General features: G+C 53.5%; 2 protein-coding genes across 3 annotated transcripts in view; one reads left to right on the top strand and one right to left on the bottom strand.

Annotated features, from left to right (window-relative positions):
- The first annotated feature begins 3232 nt into the window (after nucleotides 1-3232).
- On the top strand, nucleotides 3233-5804 carry Snorc (secondary ossification center associated regulator of chondrocyte maturation). Its single transcript, XM_032899774.1, has 3 exons — nucleotides 3233-3248; nucleotides 5318-5527; nucleotides 5652-5804. Exons 1-3 carry the CDS (start codon nucleotides 3233-3235, stop codon nucleotides 5759-5761), a joined length of 336 nt encoding a protein of 111 aa, XP_032755665.1. The 3' UTR covers nucleotides 5762-5804.
- Nucleotides 5805-7192: 1388 nt separating this feature from the next.
- Ngef (neuronal guanine nucleotide exchange factor) overlaps nucleotides 7193-20324 on the bottom strand; it is a 96712-nt gene continuing 83580 nt past the window's right edge. For both annotated transcript variants that reach the window (XM_032901562.1, XM_032901563.1), the window contains 10 exons: nucleotides 19598-19758; nucleotides 17805-17957; nucleotides 16140-16269; nucleotides 14621-14695; nucleotides 12663-12752; nucleotides 11304-11467; nucleotides 10768-10923; nucleotides 10161-10240; nucleotides 9456-9560; nucleotides 7193-8116 (listed from right to left, as the gene is read on the bottom strand). In XM_032901562.1, the coding sequence (XP_032757453.1) occupies nucleotides 7926-8116; nucleotides 9456-9560; nucleotides 10161-10240; nucleotides 10768-10923; nucleotides 11304-11467; nucleotides 12663-12752; nucleotides 14621-14695; nucleotides 16140-16269; nucleotides 17805-17957; nucleotides 19598-19758 (1305 nt within the window). In that variant the 3' untranslated portion in view covers nucleotides 7193-7925. The remainder of the gene's footprint in view (nucleotides 8117-9455; nucleotides 9561-10160; nucleotides 10241-10767; nucleotides 10924-11303; nucleotides 11468-12662; nucleotides 12753-14620; nucleotides 14696-16139; nucleotides 16270-17804; nucleotides 17958-19597; nucleotides 19759-20324) is intronic.

Raw genomic sequence — 20324 nt, forward strand, 5'->3', positions numbered from 1 at the left:
TAGCCCTGAAATTTGTGTGGGGGTGTGTGTGTGTGTGTGTGTGTGTTTTGTGTGTTGCGTGCTGAAGTCCATCTGTGTTGTGGGCAGAGGCCGAGGAGGCCAGTGTGCTTAGTCATGAGTGGAGGTAGCCTCCACAGAATGTTGGGGGCCTGAGCACAGCCCAGGCCTTGGAGTCTCAGGATTAGCGGGGAGAACAAGAGGGAAGAGTGCATTCAAAGGCTTTCCTGGAACTTTGGGAGCAGCCGAGGGGCTTTAATAGAAAATGAGCAGCTGAAAACCTGGGAGGCAGGGGTCTCCCATGCTTGCTTCTGGGTGTCAAGAGTCCTGTGTGCATTTGTGTGTGTGTGTGAGAGAGAGAGAGAGGGAGAGAGAGAGGGAGAGAGGGAGAGAGGGAGAGAGAGAGAGAGAGGAGGAGCAGGGCAGAGACAGAGGAAAGGCTCTCCCTCTCCCCTCCCTCCCTCCTCCCCCCCCCCCCCCCCCCCCTCCCTCCCTCCCTCCCTCCCTCCCTCCTCTCCTCTCCTCTCCTCTCCAGGGTGGGGCTGTTTGGTAGTTCAGGACTGCAGGTTTGTCTGAGTTTCTCTCTCTCTCTCTCTCTCTCTCTCTCTCTCTCTCTCTCTCTCTCTCTGTGTGTGTGTGTGTGTGTGTGTGTGTGAGTGTGTGTGTGTGTGTGCGTGCGCGTGCGTGTGTGGGGGGCGGGCACGGTGTCCCAGGAGGACAGAGTTTGCATTGATGAAAACCCTTCCCAGCTCTTTGAAGCCTCTTTCCCGCTGCCCAAGCCCAGCCGCCTAGTCCTCTGTGTCCCATAACACTCCTCACTCACTGCCAGGATGGCATCTTGTCTGGCCCTGCGCGTGGCGCTGCTGCTCGTCTCTGGGGTCCTGGCCCCTGCGGTGCTCACAGGTAAGGGGCGCAGGCCCTTAGCTCTGCTGCTATCAACTTCTCAGGGCCAACAATTACCACCGGGACAGGATCCTCCAGGACCTATGGGGCACAAGCCCCTCACACAAGGTGGGATGCCCAGCTGCGGTGATTCTGGGGGACTCCCACAATGCTGACCGGTAGCAACTGAATAAGATGATGTATCTGGTGATTGTTAGCAGCAGGATGGGTGGCCCCTGGGAGAGACCTGGGTATTAGGGCCTAGGACATTTGGTTGTCTGACATTCTTGGGGTAATACTTTGCCCCTAGAACACTTAGAGGCTTCTGGATCCGGGAGGCAGGAGGGTTCATCAGACAAAGGGCTAAAAGGCCAGAGACCCTCTGGGTGGAAAAACCAGAGATTTGTGATTCCTTAAAATTCTGCAAATCCTTCCCTGCTGGCTTATGACCTAGGTGCCGACCCCATAGAGGTAAATATTTCTCAGAGTCGTTTGCAGAATAGTGAGGACACTGGACTGAGCCCTCGGTGGCTGCTCTCAGAAGACTACATGGCAGGTTTGCTCCAAGTCTGCTTCAGAGCAGGGTCATAGGCACGGATAGGCTTTGCCCATGAGAAAATAAATCTTCAGCAGTTTGGTAGTCTGCAGAAAGGCAGCCTGGCTCCAGGTTCCCTGGTTGTTTTACAACATTGCAGCCTGAACTTTAGGGGTGTCTGTGTGTCTACAAAGGAAAGAAGTTCCTATGTTGTAGAAGCATAGCCCAGCAACTCCCAGCCACACCCCAGGAAGCACCAGTGATGCTGACAATGATGGCGGTCTGTGGGCCATTCCACTTCCCCTCAACACCCTAGCAAGCAGCTTCAGGCCTGGCTCTGGCTTGCCTGTCTCATACGTCTCTTGGCTATTTCCTAATCTGCAGAAGGGGGCACCCACTATCCTGCCTCCCTCATAGAGGGATGCTAAGACTTCACCAGGTCTCAACGAAGGGCTCTGAGAATGGCCGCGCCCGATCAACACTCAGTGTTCCTTAGCGTTCGCTTGAACTCTCAACCCCTCAGCTAAGCCCAGATGGATCTTTGGGAGAAACATCTCTTTTCATATGTACCCCTGATGTTGGGAGATATGACTTGCAGTGCGAGGAGGTATTTTCCATCACCATGGACTCAGAGCTGAGACCCGAGCTGCTTCTTGCCACAGTGAGGCTGTTGCCTGGCAGGCTCTGCAGGTTGATCCTTCCTAGTGGCTCCTGTCCAGGTTCCTGCTCCTTCTTCCAACCCAAACCGCTAGCCAGAGCCCCGGTCAGATTGTGCATACACAACTTTAGTGGGTGGGCTTTCTGCTCCCACAGAAGCTTTGGGGATAGCCAAGACCTTGCCTGACCTCACCTCCCTCTTTTTTCCATGGGTCCCTTCTCCCCCCAAGAACAGGCAGGCATGAGCACGCCAGTCCCACCTTGAGTTTGGGGTTTCTGGCTGTTCTGGCAGTGGGAGATAGGTTCTCAGAACCAGTCGTGGACCCACAGGTCTGTGCGGGTGTGTCTAAGGTCTGCCGTGGCCCTGTCTCTCCTGGGCTGCCGTCTTGTAGCAGCAAAGAGGAGATGGAGTACTCCTGGGGTTGAGGCACAGGCCAGCCTGCCATCCTTCCTGCCTCAGCCGGTGGCCACAGCCACTGAGGTAGGGGAGCAGGCCAGGTTGAGTGGGCAGGAGGCCAGGGTGGGGATAAAAAGGCTCTTCATGGCTGTACAAAGGCCGTCTGTGAGCATGGGCGCCTGGCCTGGGGGCCTGTGGTCAGACCAACCGTTGAGCAAACTTATTTACCAAAAAAGCCAAGCAGCTCGGGGTGGTAGGGCTAAGGGGACAGCCTGGGGTATCCAAGCTTATGATACTGACACCATGGTCCCTCTCTGCCAGAGCAGAGTGACCTTGCTCACTCTCATGGTGTTTGGGTCTCCTTGTAGCCAAGGTGGACAGAACAGAAATCTCCTGCCATGACTGCCTTCCCTGTCATCATTTGCTGTCACTCAGCCTTGCCCTCCATGCCCTGCTCCTGGGGCTCCTGTACATGCCCCCCAGGACTCCTCCCCATCCTCATCCTTCTCCTGCTGGCACACTGGCCTGTAGTTCCTGGCTTCAACCGGATGACTTGGAGGGAGCTGGGTTGCTGCTCTTTCTTAATGTTCTAAGTCTGGAGAACATGGAGTGCGTAGGAAAACAAGATAAGGCCTTGGCTACGACCCACAGGTGTACCCCTGCCATGGTGGGTTGGGGCAAACTCCGTCTCTGGCCAGGAAGTAGGCACCACTTAGGCTGGCCGGCCCTGGCACTCAAAAGACTTGGGCGGCCTCCCTGGCCAGATGCCTGGCACTGGAGGTAAGCTTCAGCCAGTAGAGGTGGGGTGGGGAGGAACCAGCCTGCTTGTCTATTTTGGGTGTGTCCTGAAGAGTCTCAGGGCAGACAAGCAGTCTGTGAAGACCTCAAGGCCTGTTGAAGGGCATGCTCGGGGATTTTCCTGTCCAGCCCTGGGAGCTTGGCACTGGCTTGCTTGAGGCCTGAGGTCCTTCCTGAGGGTTTTCAGGCTATGAGCACTACTTTCTCTAACCATCGGCCTCCTCACAAGGCGCTCCTCATGCTTAGAGAGGGGTTGGCCCAGGTACCACTCTTGAAGAGGGATGCCTCCTGAGGTGGAAGACAAAGGTCTTCGGGGACATTTTGCCAGTCTTTTCCAAAAAGGGGGTCTAGTTTGGGGAACCCCTTTGGCACACGACGGTAGTCCCTGCCTACAAGTTGAATCTTAAGTCTGGCCCAGGCTTGTGATAGGCTTTAGGACAGAGCCTAAAATCTAATGTTAGGCCTACCAAAATCCTAAGGGATCTGCCAAATCTTATGGTGAAAAAACTTCAACTGTACACACACACACACACACACACACACAAAGTTGTAAAATTATGTACTGAACTCTGGCACAGCCTTCATCTGGTCACCAGTTACCAATATTTGCCACATAGTTCCCTAGCCCCCAATGCAGAAGCAGCCCAAAGTCGCCGACATCATTTGGCCTCTGTTGTTGAGTTAAGAACAAGGACACTGTCTTTCCCAACCAGAATGTGGCTTCAAACTGGGACAGGAACCCCAGCACTGTACTTACCAGCTTTACCCAGAGTCTCTGACAGGGCATAGGACCCTCCCTCCCGTCCTGGTCAGGAACAAATCCTCACAGTTCTTTCCCCTTTCCAAACCTTGGCATTTTTTGAAGGGCTTGGTTATTTTGAGGCTCTGGCTGTGTGTCCTGTTTGTCCCGGGGGGTGGGGGTAAACCATGAGCAGGGACACTCCAGTCCCTTGGGTCTATCCTGAGTTGTCCTTATTCTGAGCCTGTCCACAGAGGGACAGAGGCACCCAAAGATGGAGCGCTTAGTTCAAAGGCATCCCAGTGGCCCACGGGTTGTGCTTGGGTGCACTGGGTGCAGCTTTACTGGAGGTCCCTAGGGAGACAGAGCCATCACCAGTCTGTCCAGGGCTTTGGCCCCACCCACCTTGGTTGTCTCCACTTAACCTGAGCCTTGACTTTCTTTTCTCTGATTAGGGAAAAAAATGACCCCCATGCCACAGGCAGCTAGAATCAATGAGATGATAGAATGATAACCATTGGGTCTCCGTATGGATTCTGCGTGGGGCTCTGTGTCCCTGGACTACTTTCCTTCCCAGGTGAAACCAAGGCTTGAGGCTAAGAAGATCTTAGAGCCTGCTGACCAGCCTGGTCTCGAACTTGTCTTGGAGAAGACATGGGGCCAGCATGTGGTGCTATGGGCTTCACAGGCTGGGCTTCTTATAGTGGTGTGTGTTTAGGGGGAGGGAAGGCTGTGGCAGAGGGGCCCTGTGACTCATCTCTATCCTGTGTTTCCTGTCTTTTTCCTTCACTCTGGGATCCCTGGGTACCCCCAGACAATGTTGACTCCCAGCCCCAGAGGCTGAGGATGTCGATGAAAGGCCATTCCGGATGTGCAGGCTGAGACCGATGGAGTGTGGGAAGCCTCGCTTTGCTGTTCCCCCCACCTCTTGCAAGCAGCAATAAGCTGCCTTGGGTTGAGGGAGGGGCTGCTAGAGGCTCAGGGTTTGTTCCTGATCTGAGCCTATGGTTGGCTTCTCCTGTCTTTTGCCTGAGCAGTGGTACCCTCAAAGGTCCTTGACTCTCAGCTTTTGCCCCAGGTGATGGCTGAGCTGTGTCTGCCCTGGGGGGACAGAGCAATCCCTGTATTGCAACTGTCCCTGGCTCCCTACCTCCATCAATCTGTCCTTGCATGGCTTTAATGCTCACATGTGGATGGTTTCCCAAACTTAGAGAATTTCCCAGCCCAATGCCTGGCCTTGTGGAATGTGGGGTAGGGCATCCCTTAGTTGATCTGTTGGGGAGAGTCGGCATCCCTGCCCATACTACCTGAGTTCCACTGTCTATTTTTGACTTTGCAGCAGAGGGGCCCCAGGAGCCCAATCCCACCTTGTGGAATGACCCTATTGAATTGTCCTCGGGTGAAGGTCCCCTGGAGAGCACTAGCCACAAACAAGAATTTGCAGTCTCTGGCCCCCCATTCCCCACCTCGGCTCCAGCACCAGAGGACAGCACCCCTCCAGCAAGAGTGGACCAGGATGGAGGTAAGGCGTGGGCAGAGCAGGAAAAGGGGAGGGAGGTGGATAAGAGGGAAGGAAGGCATGCGGGGGCCAGGCCTAGGCTGGATTTGGGAGTGGGAGGGGTAACATGGTCCTCTGTCCTCCACAGGATCACTTGGGCCAGGCGCCATTGCAGCCATCGTGATCGCTGCCCTGCTGGCCACCTGCGTTGTGCTGGCACTCGTGGTCGTCGCGCTAAGGAAGTTTTCTGCTTCTTGAAGCCAATAAAAGAGCCGCGCAGGCCCCGCTCGCGGCGACTCTGTACCTTGTGCTCTTCTTTGTCCCCTCTGAGTGCCCGCCTGTGTGCACGTGCTGCGGCGTGCGAACCTGGACGGGGGCGTATTGCTGGGCCACGCCGCGTGCCTTGGGTAGTGGGTGGAAAACTCCAGACAGGCAACATGTGTATGCGTGGCCACGTGCATGTGTTGTGCTCCGAGCTAATCAGCGCAGGTGTCTGCTAGGCACCACTGTGCTCCCACTGCAGTGTGTCTGAGGCACCTGCCCCATGCTGTGACTCGGAGGGTGGTGGGGGAGCACTTCTGCCTAGTGTGACTGGCAGAGGGGAAGGGAGCTGGAGAGCTGGGTTCAGGTTCACCCTATTCCTAGAGACCAACCTAGGAGGACCAGTCTCTTAAGGATTGACATTGGATGTGGTTGTAAAGCTTTTGACCCTGACTCGGACAGGAGTGGCCATATCCTAACTCAGAACCCCAATCCTTGTGTCTTCACCCCCTCCTCCCAGGAGCCAGAATTTTCCAGACTCTGACCATTCATACTCCTGAGGGGCTCGGGTTACTGTATATGCTCTCCTGGGGGGTGTTCTACCTTTTCCAGCTGACCCAGAAGTTGGGGAGTAACTTGGGATAGAATGGGGGGTAGGGATGGTTGGGTAAGCCAGGGTAAGAGCTGTTACCCTCTGGTTGCAATGTGGCAAGTTGTGATATCCTTCCAGGAATGCTCAAGGGACTGAGACATCTCCAAGAGCTGGGCTGTAATATCTGTGGGAAGATACTACAAGGTCCAGTAACTTGAATAGGCCTGTTCTGGGTCAGGCACAGCAGTACATGCCTGCAATGTCAGTACTTAGGAGGCTGAGGTGGGACTGGGAGTTTAAGGCCAATCTGGGCTCTGCTGGAAGATGGTCTCAAGAACAATCGGAAGGCCTGTTCTGATGTAGAACATCTGGCAGATGCCCAGTGCCCTGGACACTTTTCTGGGACAGAGTAGAAGGAATACCCTGGGATAAAAATGGCCAAACGAGGGTGCCTGTGCAGGCGGGCCTGGGTGGGAATAGCAGTTCCCTACGGAAGCAGCAGACAGGAACATCCGAGGCCAGTGTCTGGATCAGGTATAGAGTCTGGGACCCAGGGCTAAAGTCAGATTCCCTAAAGGACCACTACTTACTGAAACCTGAGGCCCCAGTGGCCTTGTAACCATGGGCTCACGCTGCCCCAGGAGTCCCCCATTACCTCAGAGAGCCCTTTCTTGAGTCCCTCCATAAGCAAATCCATTCCCATCTCAAGACCCATTGTTGGCTGCTCCCCCCTTCTCCGGAAAAGGCCTCTCCTATTGGCCTGAAAGCCTGCTCCTTCCTCCCAGCCCAGAACCAAACGCCTGGTTGCTGTGCAATAAAGAACAGGTCTCTACCTCTCGTTTCATACAGGATGCTTCTTTTAATGCAGCCAAAAATGATATTTGCTTTTCTCAAAACCATGACCATAAAGGATGCAGTGACCAATTCATTCTGCAAAACACCTGGGCTCCTTCAGGGGCCAGGAGACACACGTGACATCAAGCCCTTCAGGGAGCTAGAGGTGGCATGGACCCTCAGCTAAGCTCTGGGAGGCCTGCTGAGGGCAGGGCTTGGCCGTGCAAAAGAGGCTGGCAGAGGCACGGGGATGGGCAGGCAGAGTCAGCACTGCTCACCAAGCTCCCTTGGGCAGGGGTGGCCCATCGGTGTGCCCAGTAGACTCTTAGCTGCTTCCAAGGTAGGGAAGGACACGTGCAGTTCAGGGGATCCTGACGGTGGTTACCTTCCACCTGCCTGCTGCCAGGGACCCTTGTGTGGGTCTCTTCCAGTCCCTGGAAGGTCTCTGGAGAATGCCTGCCCTCTTCTCCCTCCACGAGGCTGGAGGGTGGTGGTCTAATACTGCCTAAGTACTTAGCCTTCCGCCAGGGTGTAAGCAAGCGAGTGGCCAGGATGCTGGAACATCCACTGCGTGGGCAGGGACAGAACAGGCCCAAGCCACTCCTGCTGCCTGGGAAGGCACTGACATTCTTCCCTAAAACCCTCTGAATCTGTCAGGCATCTCTGCTGGGCCTGCTTCCCATCCCTGCCCACACCCTCTCCTTCAGGCTGGTGCCTGAGCTGGGGGGGGGGGATTCATTGACGATTCCGGCTGCCCAACTTCCTGCGGTCCTTATTCTGGCTGCGCTGAGGGTCCTCCATCTTATGCACTCGGAAACATTCCTTGAGGTTCTGGGAGCGGATCTTGGGGTTCAGGATCTCCTCTGTCATGGAACTGGGGAACCAGCCTCTCTCCTGGTCATGCAGTCGTTCACCAAAGATCCACCCTGCAAAGAAGTTAGTAGGGTCGGGAGCTCTACAGGAGAGGGGGAGGCTAGGCTGGGGCTTCTTCTTAGCTAGGATTCCCCTCTGTATGGGGAGCAAGGATTGAGCCATCCTTAGGAGTTCGGCATTTCTAGAGGGCAGTAGCTTGGCACCCTACCTAAGCTTAGATTGTCCCTACTATGTGCTACGAAGCACATGGAGTATAAAGAACCAGGCTGCAGGCTCTCCCATGAGTGGGAGCCTATTTTGAACTTTGCTAGGCTACCTCATACCAGGACAGGAGACTTGAAGGGTCACTCTTAAAAGAGGCATTCAAGGGACCAATGTAGGAGAGAGCTGACCCCTGACTCAGCAAACCTAGACATTGACTGGACATATTCTCTCAGAATCTCACCCAGAGAGTCAAGTGGTTGCAGTGGGAGGGCTGCTATAAACTGGGGATACCCTGAGTCCCCAAGTGTCCTGATCTCTTTTCTCTGCTGTCTTCCCTCTCCTAGAGGTCTTGGCCAGGCTTGTTAAATGGGTCTCTACCCAATGTTCCTCAGGCTACCTTAGGAGGGGTATGAAGCAGTATACTATGTCGTAGAAAGGGCAGGGGGGACCCTGGGACCCACAGAGGGATATTGTGAAGATCACTTGGTTTTCTAACCATGACTCAGTACAAAGAAAAGGATGGGGGCCTTTGTTCCTAGGTAGTTTGGTCTTCTCTGTTGTAACAACATCAGGTTATCACGTTGTGCCCAGGCCACCATAAAATTTCAGGGATTCCCCCCCGTCTTTCATCCTGAATGGTGGAATTACACGTGTGTGCCATCCTACCCACCTACTCCTGAGATTTTGATGAGGAAGAGTTAATACACAAAAGTCAAAGTATGCCAACAAGAAAGGGGGCTGGAGTTTAAATGGGCAGGAGCTACAGAAAAACTCCAGATGGAGCTAATTCTGCCTGCCATCCACAGGGTGGGCAGGAGCAGGGCTTCTTAGCCTGGTGGTCACAGACATCCCCAGAAGCTTGTGGTCAAACTGGTTGAGGTCAGGGTCAAGCTCCCTCCAAGGGGAGTCCGTAGCCAAGTCTGGGAGGGAGGCAGAGAACCACCTTCGAGGTCTGCTCTAAGAAGAAGGAGGCTCACAGCCCACAGGAATGGAAGGAAGGCTCAGAAGTCTGAGGAAAGCCAATGAATCCTGGGCTCAGTGCTCAGCAGAATGCCCTAGGAAGTACCAGCACCAGTAAAGATGAGGGGTTCTGCCTGCCCACCTGCTGACTGCAGCATCTAGTGCTATATCTAGGCTATAGTCCTTTCTCCCTTGGCTGGCCAAGATGGAGAGAACTGGGGGCCTCACCATCCTCCGTCTTCTCTAGGATGTTCAGGATGTCTGCCAGTTCCAGCGTCAGCTCATCCGGCTGCTGTGCCACGTAGGGGTGGACACACTGGACCTGCGGACAGTCTGCAGGGGAGGGGGAGAGGGGTAAGGTGTGGCCCCCATCATGGGCTCCACCCTGGTCCACAATTCTGCCAGCAGTGGGTGGCTGAGTCCTCTCTGAAAACAGGACCTGGGACTGTACAACAGTGAGAGGTTCCCTCTGAGAGAGAGGTCGCACCGCAGGGATGCTGTGCTGGATGACCGTGAATTCTGGGAAAGGGAGGAAGGGATTCACTAGCCATGGTGGAGCTATCAGCCTAGAAGACAAGAGAAACCTCTTGTTCTTAAGTGTGACCCTGTGAGCAGTTCAGGGTGAGGACAAGCCAACGGGCTGGGACGGTAACCTCTTGGCAAGGCAGACAGACTCATGTTTCTCTGGGGGGTAGACAACTGGAAAACCCAAAGAATACTGGAGTTTGGGTCCGAGATTCGGCCATCTGACTCTTAGGACTCTGGGACTTCCGCTTCTTTCTTAACCATCCAGTATACAGGGTATTAAGCTCCTGCCTGGTGGACGATGGACCTCCCTGGGAGAGTCCCTTCCCACCGGCTGCCCTGAGGCTGAGGCCCAGTAAGTCCTAGCCAAAGCCAACCTAGAGCCTCCTTTCCAAGTCAGAGACTCACCCAACAGCCGAGATGTGAAGGATACAAACTTGGTCCTCCTGTTGGGGGCCAGTGAAGTCATCCAACGCTTCATCTCGCTCCTGCATAGGAAGGGGACAGACAGTGCCCAACTGCAGAGCCAACACCGCCCGATGGTGAGCTTAGGCCTTCCGGTCAGCTACTTTGTACGCCTGGCTCTGATAACACCAGGACAGCTCAGTTCACTGCACAGGGACCCCGCCACCCTGCATTCCCCACAGGCCAGGGGTTTGAAGTCTGACAGACTGAGGAGCCATCCCTGAGGTCCTGCAAGCGGCTAGCTCTCAAGGTATGTTGCTGTGAAGCCACAGTCTCCAGGGAGTGGCTATCCTGGCTGCTCAGATGTGGGATAAGTATCCATTTTACAAGATGGACTTGTCCTCCTTGCCCAGGAATGTACAGCCATCCATGCCATCTAAACCCCACCATGAAGAGCCTGCAAAAGCCTCTACCAGAGTCCCCACGGGAAGGAGTCATGCCGGGTAGTGTGAGCAAGCCTTCTACAGATGTGTCTTGAGCCCTGTTTTACCTATGGGGAAGACAAGCCTATGAGTGGTGCTGGGTGTGGCTCACAGCGCTGGACACTCACTGGGAGGATGCCTTCAGCATATAGGTGGCCTCCCGGTCATCTGCGTTTTCCAGCAGCCGCAGGATGAACACATTAGCCAGTGTCTGGCCCTGGTCCTCCAGCTCCTCCACTCGCAGCAGGCCCCTTGGAGCAGAATCGAACACCTGGTACTTGTCTCTGCGGAACAAGGAAGGCCGGGTGGACTTGTTGGTCTCAGGAGGACCCTTTGGCTGGCTGGAAGAACCAGCAGATGGCCCTAGCCATTCTTTACCTCCCCTGGGAAACCCCCAGCATGCCTGTCCCCTGCTCCTTAAAAGGGCTCCCATCCTGGGCTGTGGCAGAGCAGTGGCCACTTTACTGAGCTCAGTGTCAGACACGGTGCAGGCTTCCCGCATTTGCAGGAGGCAAACGGGTTCATTCAGGGAGGCTCCACCGTGGCCCAAAGCAAGAGCACAGAAGGCCTTTGAAAACCTGACCCTAACGACAGCTACACTGCCACCTGAGTATCTCCCACCGTGCTCACACTCAGGCCGGGGCCTCTCCAGTGCCAGGCTCACCCAGGGATCTGCCGGCAGATCACCAGCAGGTCATTGAAGAGGAAGAGGTAAATCTCTCTGAAGAGCTTCTTGGTCCGCAGGGTGCGGGAGGTCTTGGGGCCGGACATCTGCTGTAGTTCACCTTGCTTCAGCAGCCACCGGGAGTGTGAGATGATAGGAACTGACTGGGGGTGGGGGAGGGGAAGGGGGTCAGGCGGCAGCACCCTAGCACCCTCCTGAGGATCCTACAAATGCCACACCTGGAGTAAAGCTGAGAGTGTGCAAGGACTGTGTGGGGCCATACACTCCCTGCCACCGGCCCTGCAGTGAGACAACAACAGGTGTACATATGTGTCATGAGTGTGTGTGTGTGTGGTGCATGTGTGCTGTGTGTGTGTTGTGATGTCTGTGTTCCCACACTTGAGCTTCTGTGCTCATGCCTGTGCTTTGGTATTTCCATGTATGAATGTATGTGCACATGTGCATGTGTGTGCACATGTGTGTATGTGTGTGCACATGTGTATGTGTGTGTATGTGTGTGTGCATGTGTGCATCATTGTATGTGTATGTGTGAATGTGTTCGTGTGTGCATGTGTGTGTGCGCATGTGTGCACGTGTATGTCTGGGCATGTGTGCATACTTGTATATGTATGTGTGCGTGTGTGTGCATACTTGTATGTGTGTGTGAATGTGTATGTGGGTGCGTATGTGTATGTATAGTATGTGTATGTATATGTGTGTGAGCACGTGTGCATGTGTATGTGTGTGTGGGCGTGTATGTGTGTATATGATCATCATCCCATCAGGTTCAGCTTGCTTGATGTAGCCTCAGAAGTCAAGTTTACAGAAGAAAGGAAATAATGGTGCCCCACAGGAAAAGAAGCTCAGTGCTGCAGGGGCAAGGTGTTGTCCAGGGTTGCCATGCACTCTGCAGTCAGCCCAGCAGGTGCCATTCCAGAGGTATCTGAAGGTCCCTCCCAGCCTCCAGCTGGACTCAGTTCCCAAACTCTGACCTCTGGGACCCTTTGAGTTTTGCTCATGCTAGACCAGTGCTCTCCTGAGCTACATGAACGGCTCTCCAGGTCCCTCACTAGACACCATGGACCAATATCCGAGTCACCAGAAATCCAGAAAAAGGAAGTGGCTTGCCAATCCCTCAGCACTGAGAGTCCCTGAGCCCATGCATTGACTGCTCAGGATCAACCAGGTAGTAACAGTGCCACAGTCACAAAGGCAGGCAGCTGAAGGCCCACAGCTCTCAGAGGGTAAATCTGGGCAGAGTGCTTCCACCACTGGGGAGGGTGCACAGGGGTACAGGCTAGACTGCCTATGCCTCTGGCTAGGGTGGGCATGGGATGACCCCGATCTTGCCAGGCTGACCTTGATCTTGAACTCCATCTTCTTCTGGATGCTGATCATCTGTTCTGTGCGGCTCATCTTCCGGACACCCTCGTTGCACGCCTTTACCACCTGGCAGAGGGAGGACTCGTCAGGCCAGTCTGCCGGGACGAGACCGTTATGTCCAGCAGCTGACACTGACTGACTGGCCTCAGGCTGGCAGGAACTCTTTCTCTACCACACTCTGGAACTAAGTGAGGATTCGCTGTGTGGTCCAGAGCAGCGGTTCTCAACCTGTGGGTCGAGGCCCCCTGGGAATTGAACGACCTCACCACAGGGGTTGCGTCTGCTGCAGATACCTACATTACAACTCAGAACAGTTACAGCATTACAGTTATGAAGTAAGAACGATGATAACTTTATGGTTGGGGGTCACCACAACATGAGGAAACTGTATTAAAGGGTCACAGTCTTAGGAAGGCTGAGAACCATGGCTCTAGAGGATGATTTAATCTCCTTGTCCTTGACTAGAAAGCCAACTTCCCAGTTCATGAGGATGGCGTCTTTCTCCTCAGCTTGACTAGGAAAGGAAAGGCTCCACATTGAACTCTCACCCCTAGGGGTGCCCAGGCTCCCCATTTCCCTGGAAGGCAGCCAGGAACCAACAAGCCATTAATGCTACATTTCCCCTGGGCCTCCATCTCCAGGACCAGTGTCTTAAATAACTCATGGGGTCTAGGACAGAGCCTGGCCTGATGCTTTGTCAGTGTTAATAAGGGCAGAGCAGAAAGAAGCACGGAGGATATTCCTGGTAGTGTAGCTTAGAATGAGAAAATCTGTCACCAATTTCAGTTGTCCATTAAGTAGCACCGACTGAGACACAATGTATCCATGCCCCCAGGGCTCTGAATCTCATGTTCAACTGAAGAGCAAAGGCTGTGCTTTAGATACAGTCTCTGATTGTAAACAGTTATGGTGGTAAATGCTATGTGTGTATGTGTCTGTGTGTCTGTGTGTGTCTGTGTGTGTCTGTGTGACTGTGTGTGTCTGTGTGTGTATGTGTGTATATGCGTGTATGTATATGTGTGTGTGTGCACATGTGCTTGGCTGTGTGTGTATGTGTGTGTGCATGTGTGTGTGTGAGAAAGAGAGAGAGAGAGCTTTGCTATCTCCATTTTGCTCATGTTCATTTTCTAAATTTTCTTGTATTTGATCATTGATTATTTTTTGAATGAGAAAAAAACCCCCCCTTTTAAAAAAATAAGGAAGCAAGATAAACAGAGTATCTCTTTCATCAAAAGGAGAGAAGAGGGGTTGGGGATTTAGCTCAGTGGTAAGCGCTTGCCCTAAAGCCCAAGGCCCTGGGTTGGGTCCCCAGCTCAAAAAAAAAAAAAAAAAAAAAAAGGAGAGAAGAGTTTAAAATAGGAAACACACCAGGCCCCTGTCCCACCTCTGAGACAGCCCTCTGGGGCGGGCAGGCCCCTAGCAGGTCAGAGATCACCACACCATCCGGGGTGTTGCTGCCCAGTAGGGCCTAGAGAAAAAATTGTATGGCTCATTGGTGGGGGCCAAGTGCCCAGTACAGCACTTGACAGGCACACACGGCCCAAGAAAGCAGCTGATGCCCACAGACAACCCATTTCTGTCATCGAGGAGGACCAGGAGTCGGGGACACTCCTAGGCAGGGCTCTGGGTCAGGGGACAAGGGGCTGCAACAGGCTTTGGGATTGCAACAGAGGTTTATGTTGGTAAAGAGGGCCAGGCAAGTGCCCCCACATGCAACCTGGACACATGAGCAGGGGTAGAGAACTGCAGAGGAGGCTCTGACAAAGCCACATAAGGCAGGAATTCTTTTCCCTCAGTGACTCTTCCAGATTGCAAAAGTAAACCTCAGAATACAGAGACAGAATGCTAAGAGGAATAACGGTAAGAGAGGTCAGTAGGGCTATCAATCAAGAAGGGACATGGCTCCCGGGGGCACACCGGTGGAAACAACTCACCATTTCTAGCTCCTTGTGGGCATCCAAGGCAGTGCCTTCACGCTCAGACCCTTCCTCCACTCTCTTCAGGATGTTCTGAAGGCAAGATGGAGTTGTATTACCCCACCTCTTCCCTGTCCCGTTCCCCTTCCTCCCACACTGGTTGTCAGCTCTCAGATGCAGCTTTAAAGATGTAACACACATAGCCCTTCACTGGATGGAGAGAGGGTATGGGGCCCTCAGCCAGGCCAGGGATGAATGCCTTGGCCCAGCGTGCTAATGGGAAGCCCAGGCCTCAGTAGTATGGCCCCGAGGGCCTGTAAATACTCTGTGCCAATGCAGATCCACTGGTCCATCAAGAGCAAAGCACAGGGGCAGTGCAAAGCAGCAAGGGACCCTGGTCACTCAGGCAGGGCTCAGGGCTAGCTCTGTCCCAGGTGAGGCATAGTGATTACACCAGGTCCGCCCTCCCTGCCTCCCTTCTGGGAGTCACTGGAGATGGAGTGAGGAGTCATCATGGCACTGGTCCTGAGACCTTCACTGACCGGTCTTTTTCCTGTAAAGTATCTTTTCCTCAATCCTTCAGTTCAGTTAACTTGGCTTCTCTCACTCTCGGGCCAAGTAGAACCCTGTCTACTTTTGTACTGGCTGGTTTTGTGGGTCATGTGACACAAGCTGGAGTTATCACATACAAAGGAGCCCCCCTTGAGGAAATGCCTCCATGAGACCCAGCTGTAAGGCATTTTCTCAATTAGTGATCAAGGGGGGAGGACCCAGCCCATTGTGGGTGATGCCATCCCTGGGCTGGTGGTCTTGGGTTCTATAAGAAAGCAGGCTGAGCAAGCCAGGGGAAGCAAGCCAGTGAGCAACATCCCTCCATGCCTCTGCATCAGCTCCTGCCTCTAAGTTCCTGTCCTGTGTGATTTCTAGTCCCCAACTTGCTTCTCTGTCATGGTATTTTGTACAGGAACAGAAACCCTCAGACAACTTTCCTCTGTGCCCGCTCTCCGCCTCTGTAGCAGCCGCAATGAACACTGACAAATGTCAACCACATCAGGTGAGGCTGGAACCTGAGACACTCCTTCCCCCACTTCTTGCCCACACCTCTGCATCCTTCCCATCATGCTTTGCGGGTCAGTGCTGGCCCTGCTCCTATGCATCTTCTTTCCCCAGCACCTCTGAACATTCAGTTCCCTCTACATTGTGGGTTTCTTCTTCCAGATGTTGATGCAGCTGGCTCCTCTAAGCTGAACCTCCCTTCAATCTTGCTTGTCTTTCTTGACTCCTCCGACTGGCAGTACCCAGGCAGGCACCCTCGACTGAGTTAACTCCCTTCTAATCCTCACAGCTATGCCCACTTTTCTGGTTACATCCGCCAATCTTTCCTTCTGGAATAGAGCTGAGTCCTCATTGCTCAACAGGACCCTAGTTGACCCTTATTTAACAAATGGATTCCCTAAAATATTAGCAGAGAGGTAGAAGGGGCAACGGCTTGGACAGGGGAGGCCGGCAGAGCCTGGGGCACGGTGAGGGGTGACACCTGGACCAGCAGCTTGAGTCTCGTGATCCTCTGGAAGGGCAAGATGAGGAAGGAGGAGAAGGGCAGGCCCTTGCACTTGGGGTCCAGCTCCAGCTGTGCGATCAGTTCCCGAAAAGCCGTCTTCTCCTGTCTGAAGATCCAGACACAGGGGACTGTCTCTGAGCTCAGGCCCTGGAGGGGTGAATAGAAGATGCTCCCCACCCTCCCTCCCCCTCCTCATTTTTTTTAAATGGGAAATAAACTGTTCATGTAAACGTCAAGTAACAATAGTGGCTCCGTATGCCAGGCCGTGAAGACTTGGCAAAGCATGATTCGTGTGGGAGGGGTAAGAATCCCATTGTAGCCAAGGTTATGAATCAGACATACAATTAGATGACTTCACCCAGCAGGAAGCCGAGGCAAGGTAAACCCACGGAGAGATGGAACCCACAGCAGGCTCCAGGCACCTGCCAGGAGAGCTTGGCCACATGGCCCAGTGCTGCTGCAGGCCGGGAAGACGACTGCCGGAGACTTACTGCACGGTAGCAGCAGACATCAGGGCAGTCACCATACCTGCTGCTAGTGGGCGCAGATTCCCCCATCTGCACCCACAGGGCAAAGTGCCATGGTGACCAGCTACCCTGGGGATTCTTGGGAACTGCAAGACACCGACACCTATTCTGCTCCCTGCTTAATCTGAGAAACAGCGCCTGATTCCCACCACCTTCCAAATAGTTGCTGGAAAGCACCCAGATGAATACCCTAGATACTCAAAAGTTTAAAATGTCCACTTCAAACATGTGGCTGGATAGAAACGCCACCCAATCCAGATGCTATTTGGACAGTGGGCATGCGCCCACACTGAAACCCTTCTGGCTCGCCATCTACAACAAGCCTAGAAGCCATGGGGAAACTGACTCTGTCACGAATGACTAGAAACACACACAAACACACTCACACTCACACTCACTCTCTCTCTCTCTCTCTCTCTCTCTCTCTCTCTCTCTCTCTCTCTCTCTCTCTCTGCCGGCTGCAGGATGCTTCTTAGCAACTGTCACCGAACTGCCACCTTTGACCCACAGCTTCTCAACACGGTAGCTGCTGCCGTGTGCCAGGCAGAGTCTGCCAGCCTCCTCAGGCAACCTGTGTAGATCCGTCTGTCCTGATGAGGCCCCCAACCTTGCCTTTGTTCTCAGGGCCCTGCAGAGACCCTATGTCTGGGACTGCAAACCTGGTCCACTATAGGTTCTCCTACTGGAGAGACTTTCGTTTTGTTTTGTTTTGCTTGCAGGGGTGTGTACCCTTCCCTGTGCTTCAGAACAAGGTCATGAAGTGGGGGATTGGCTCCCAGTTCACATGCAACACACGACCAGCCAAGGCTCCTGCCTGCCCACCATTGGCTTTCTTACTTCACGCCCATGTTTCCAATGTTCTAGACCTTGGATCATCCCCGTGGCTAAACATTATTTCCTGCAGGGATTTTCTGGCCTCTGAGGACACAGGTTTGGAGGCTTTAGAAGGCTCCCCTAGAGCACAGGTAGACTACGGGTTTTCTAGTGTCACCAAGATGCTCAGGGAACATGCTAGAGTTGGATGTTGCCACCTGCCTGACTAAATTGTGTGACTTAGTGTGGTCCTGGGGAACGCCCAGACAAGGATGGCTGAGCCCGGGCAGGGTATACTCACAGGAGTTGCTTGTACGTCCTTTCCTGGTAGGTCTGGTTACTGACGTAGGTGATGTAGACCGAGAAGTGATCAGCCGCATAACGGTACACGATGTCACACACATCTGAGATGACAATGTTCTCCTCCATGCGGTGTTCCAGCTCCAGCAAAAACCTGCAAGAGGCAGAGGCGGGGCTGAAGGCGCCCGAAGGCACCTGGAGACCAGAGTGCCGGGCTGGACAGACCAGCACTCCCTCTCAAGGAGGGTGGGGCCTGCGTGCTCGTGGCACATCTGAACACAACGGGGAACAGCCGTGGTCTCAGGTATTAAGACAGGGAGAGGGCACGAGGCTCACCTTTATCTCTTAGTGTGTACTGATGTGTTTGCAGGTGTAACAGAGTGGTGACCGAGCTGTGTCTCACAATGGTCCCCTGGGTACTAGGAGAGGCAGGGATTGGATGAACCTAGACTGGCGTCCTGCTCATCGCTCATTAAGCCAGTGGCCAATGCATGGGGAGTGTAACATGGGGGGTCCCTACTTCTGTGTTGTAGAATTTTCCCAATTAAAACTGGAGCTTGTGAACCACAAGCTCAGAGATCTCACGGGTTGCTCTCGCATCACTGAGCCGACACTCCTAGAAGTTACTGGTAAGAGGAGAGGACGGCTACCAGGGGAGGCAGAGACTACGAAGGAAAGACAGGTGTCAGGGTAAAGGGGGCGACTGGAGGACCCCTGCACGGACAGCAAGAGCAGTCCAGGCTTCCACATGTGACACTGAGTGACCCTCACTGAAGGGGAGGGCTGCCTCTGCCACGGCCCACCTAATCTGAATGTGGGAAGTTGGCCTAGTGCTTCTGAGGTTACTGGGAAGTGCTAGGTGAACCCTTCATCCAATTTTCTCTCCTCCTCCTCTTCCTCCTCCCCCTCCTCCTCCCCTACAGGAGCTCACTTCCTCCTTTACCCAAGTCCAACTGCAGGAAACTCGGATTCCACATTTTTTCCTGGGTTGTTGGACACTTCATGGGAGAGGAGAAGGAAGCAGTAATTTGGGCAGCGCTGGCACTGGCCTGCAGGGAGCTTAGGCTTTGGTATTTCTGGGCGAGCGGTTCTTCCCAGATGACCTTGGCCATTGTCATGAGACCCATACAGATTGGCCTGTGGGTTTCATACATCAGATTCAACTCAACGTCACTCTAACGGGTGTAGGAGAGTCCTCCAACTCACAGCACCATAAAGATGCACAGGTCTCAGAGGCTAAAGGGAAGAGGCTCAGGGGTGACAGTGACCAGCCTGCTGGAGAAGACAACGGGCCTTTTGGTTTACATCTATGTGTATGCACTCTTGTATGTGTGCGAGCGTGTGTGTGTGTGTGTGTGTGTGTGTGTGTGTAGGTCAGAGGTCAAAGGTCAACTTCAGGTGTCATTCCTCAGGAGCCATCCACCTAGTTTCTTTTGAGACAATCTTTCATTAGTCTGGAGCTCACCAATTAGGCTAGACTGGCTCGCTTGCCAGGCAGCCCCAAGGACTCTCCTAGCTCCCCATCCCTAGACCTGGAATTACAAGTGTACCCTACCGCCTCGAGTTTCGTGTGGGTTCTGGGATCAAACTCAAGTCCGCATGCTTGCAAGACAAGCATTCTACCCCACTGAACCATCTCCCCCGTGCCTAGAGTCATTTTATCCACCCTATTTCTTTATGCAAAAATCCAGAACCTTCAAAGGTATAGAAGCCCAGCTGGTGGTAGGCATGGGCCCTGGTGTCAGCCACATGCCGTCATGGAGAGGATAGAAGAAGGTGGACACCAGTGCTCACCGCTCACTGACAGCCATGACATCCAGGACATTGGAGAAGAGGATGTGGGCCTCGGACGGGTGCAGGATCTTCTTCAGACGTTCGTTCTCCATGAAGTGCGACACCAGCAGGTTCAGGCTCTTATAGTAGGAGGCCTCGGAGGTGACCAACTCAAACATGGCCTGTGGGGACACAGAGGAGACCTCGTTGTCATTGCTAAGAAGAGCTGAGAACGTCCTTAGATGCAGCTGTGGTGGCAGTCGTGTGGCTGAAGCCAATGTGCCCTGGTGCAAAGGAGACAACCCCTCATTCTTGCCAAGCACACTGTCCCCGCCTGCCACCTGACGACAAGCTAGGGGCCAACCTGTAGCAGCAGCAGCATGAGAGGCAGGCCCTATGACAGAGCCAGATGGTGACGAAGGTGACTCCGGCCTCGGTTTATTGGTGTAGATGATTAGATGAATGGTAGGCCCCTGCCTGCTCTCATTTTACAGGAAATAAATCAAGATGCCCATCAGGAAGGGTGCAGTTTTGAGTGACTTTTACTCTTTTTTTCCCTTATAGCTATGGAATTATCTTGAAAAAAAAATCCCAACTAAGCCTCTGTTATTTCTTTCAACATCTGATTTTATATTTTATAATGTAAGTTTTAAAAAGGCAATTTTCATTTTGAAAAGAAAAAAAAAACCAGAAAAGGAAACATAAAATGTTTACTTCAGCCTTCAGGAGTACCTTTCTCCTGTATCAG

The sequence above is a fragment of the Rattus rattus genome, chromosome 4 (genome assembly GCF_011064425.1).
Source record: "Rattus rattus isolate New Zealand chromosome 4, Rrattus_CSIRO_v1, whole genome shotgun sequence".
Lineage (NCBI taxonomy): Eukaryota > Metazoa > Chordata > Mammalia > Rodentia > Muridae > Rattus > Rattus rattus.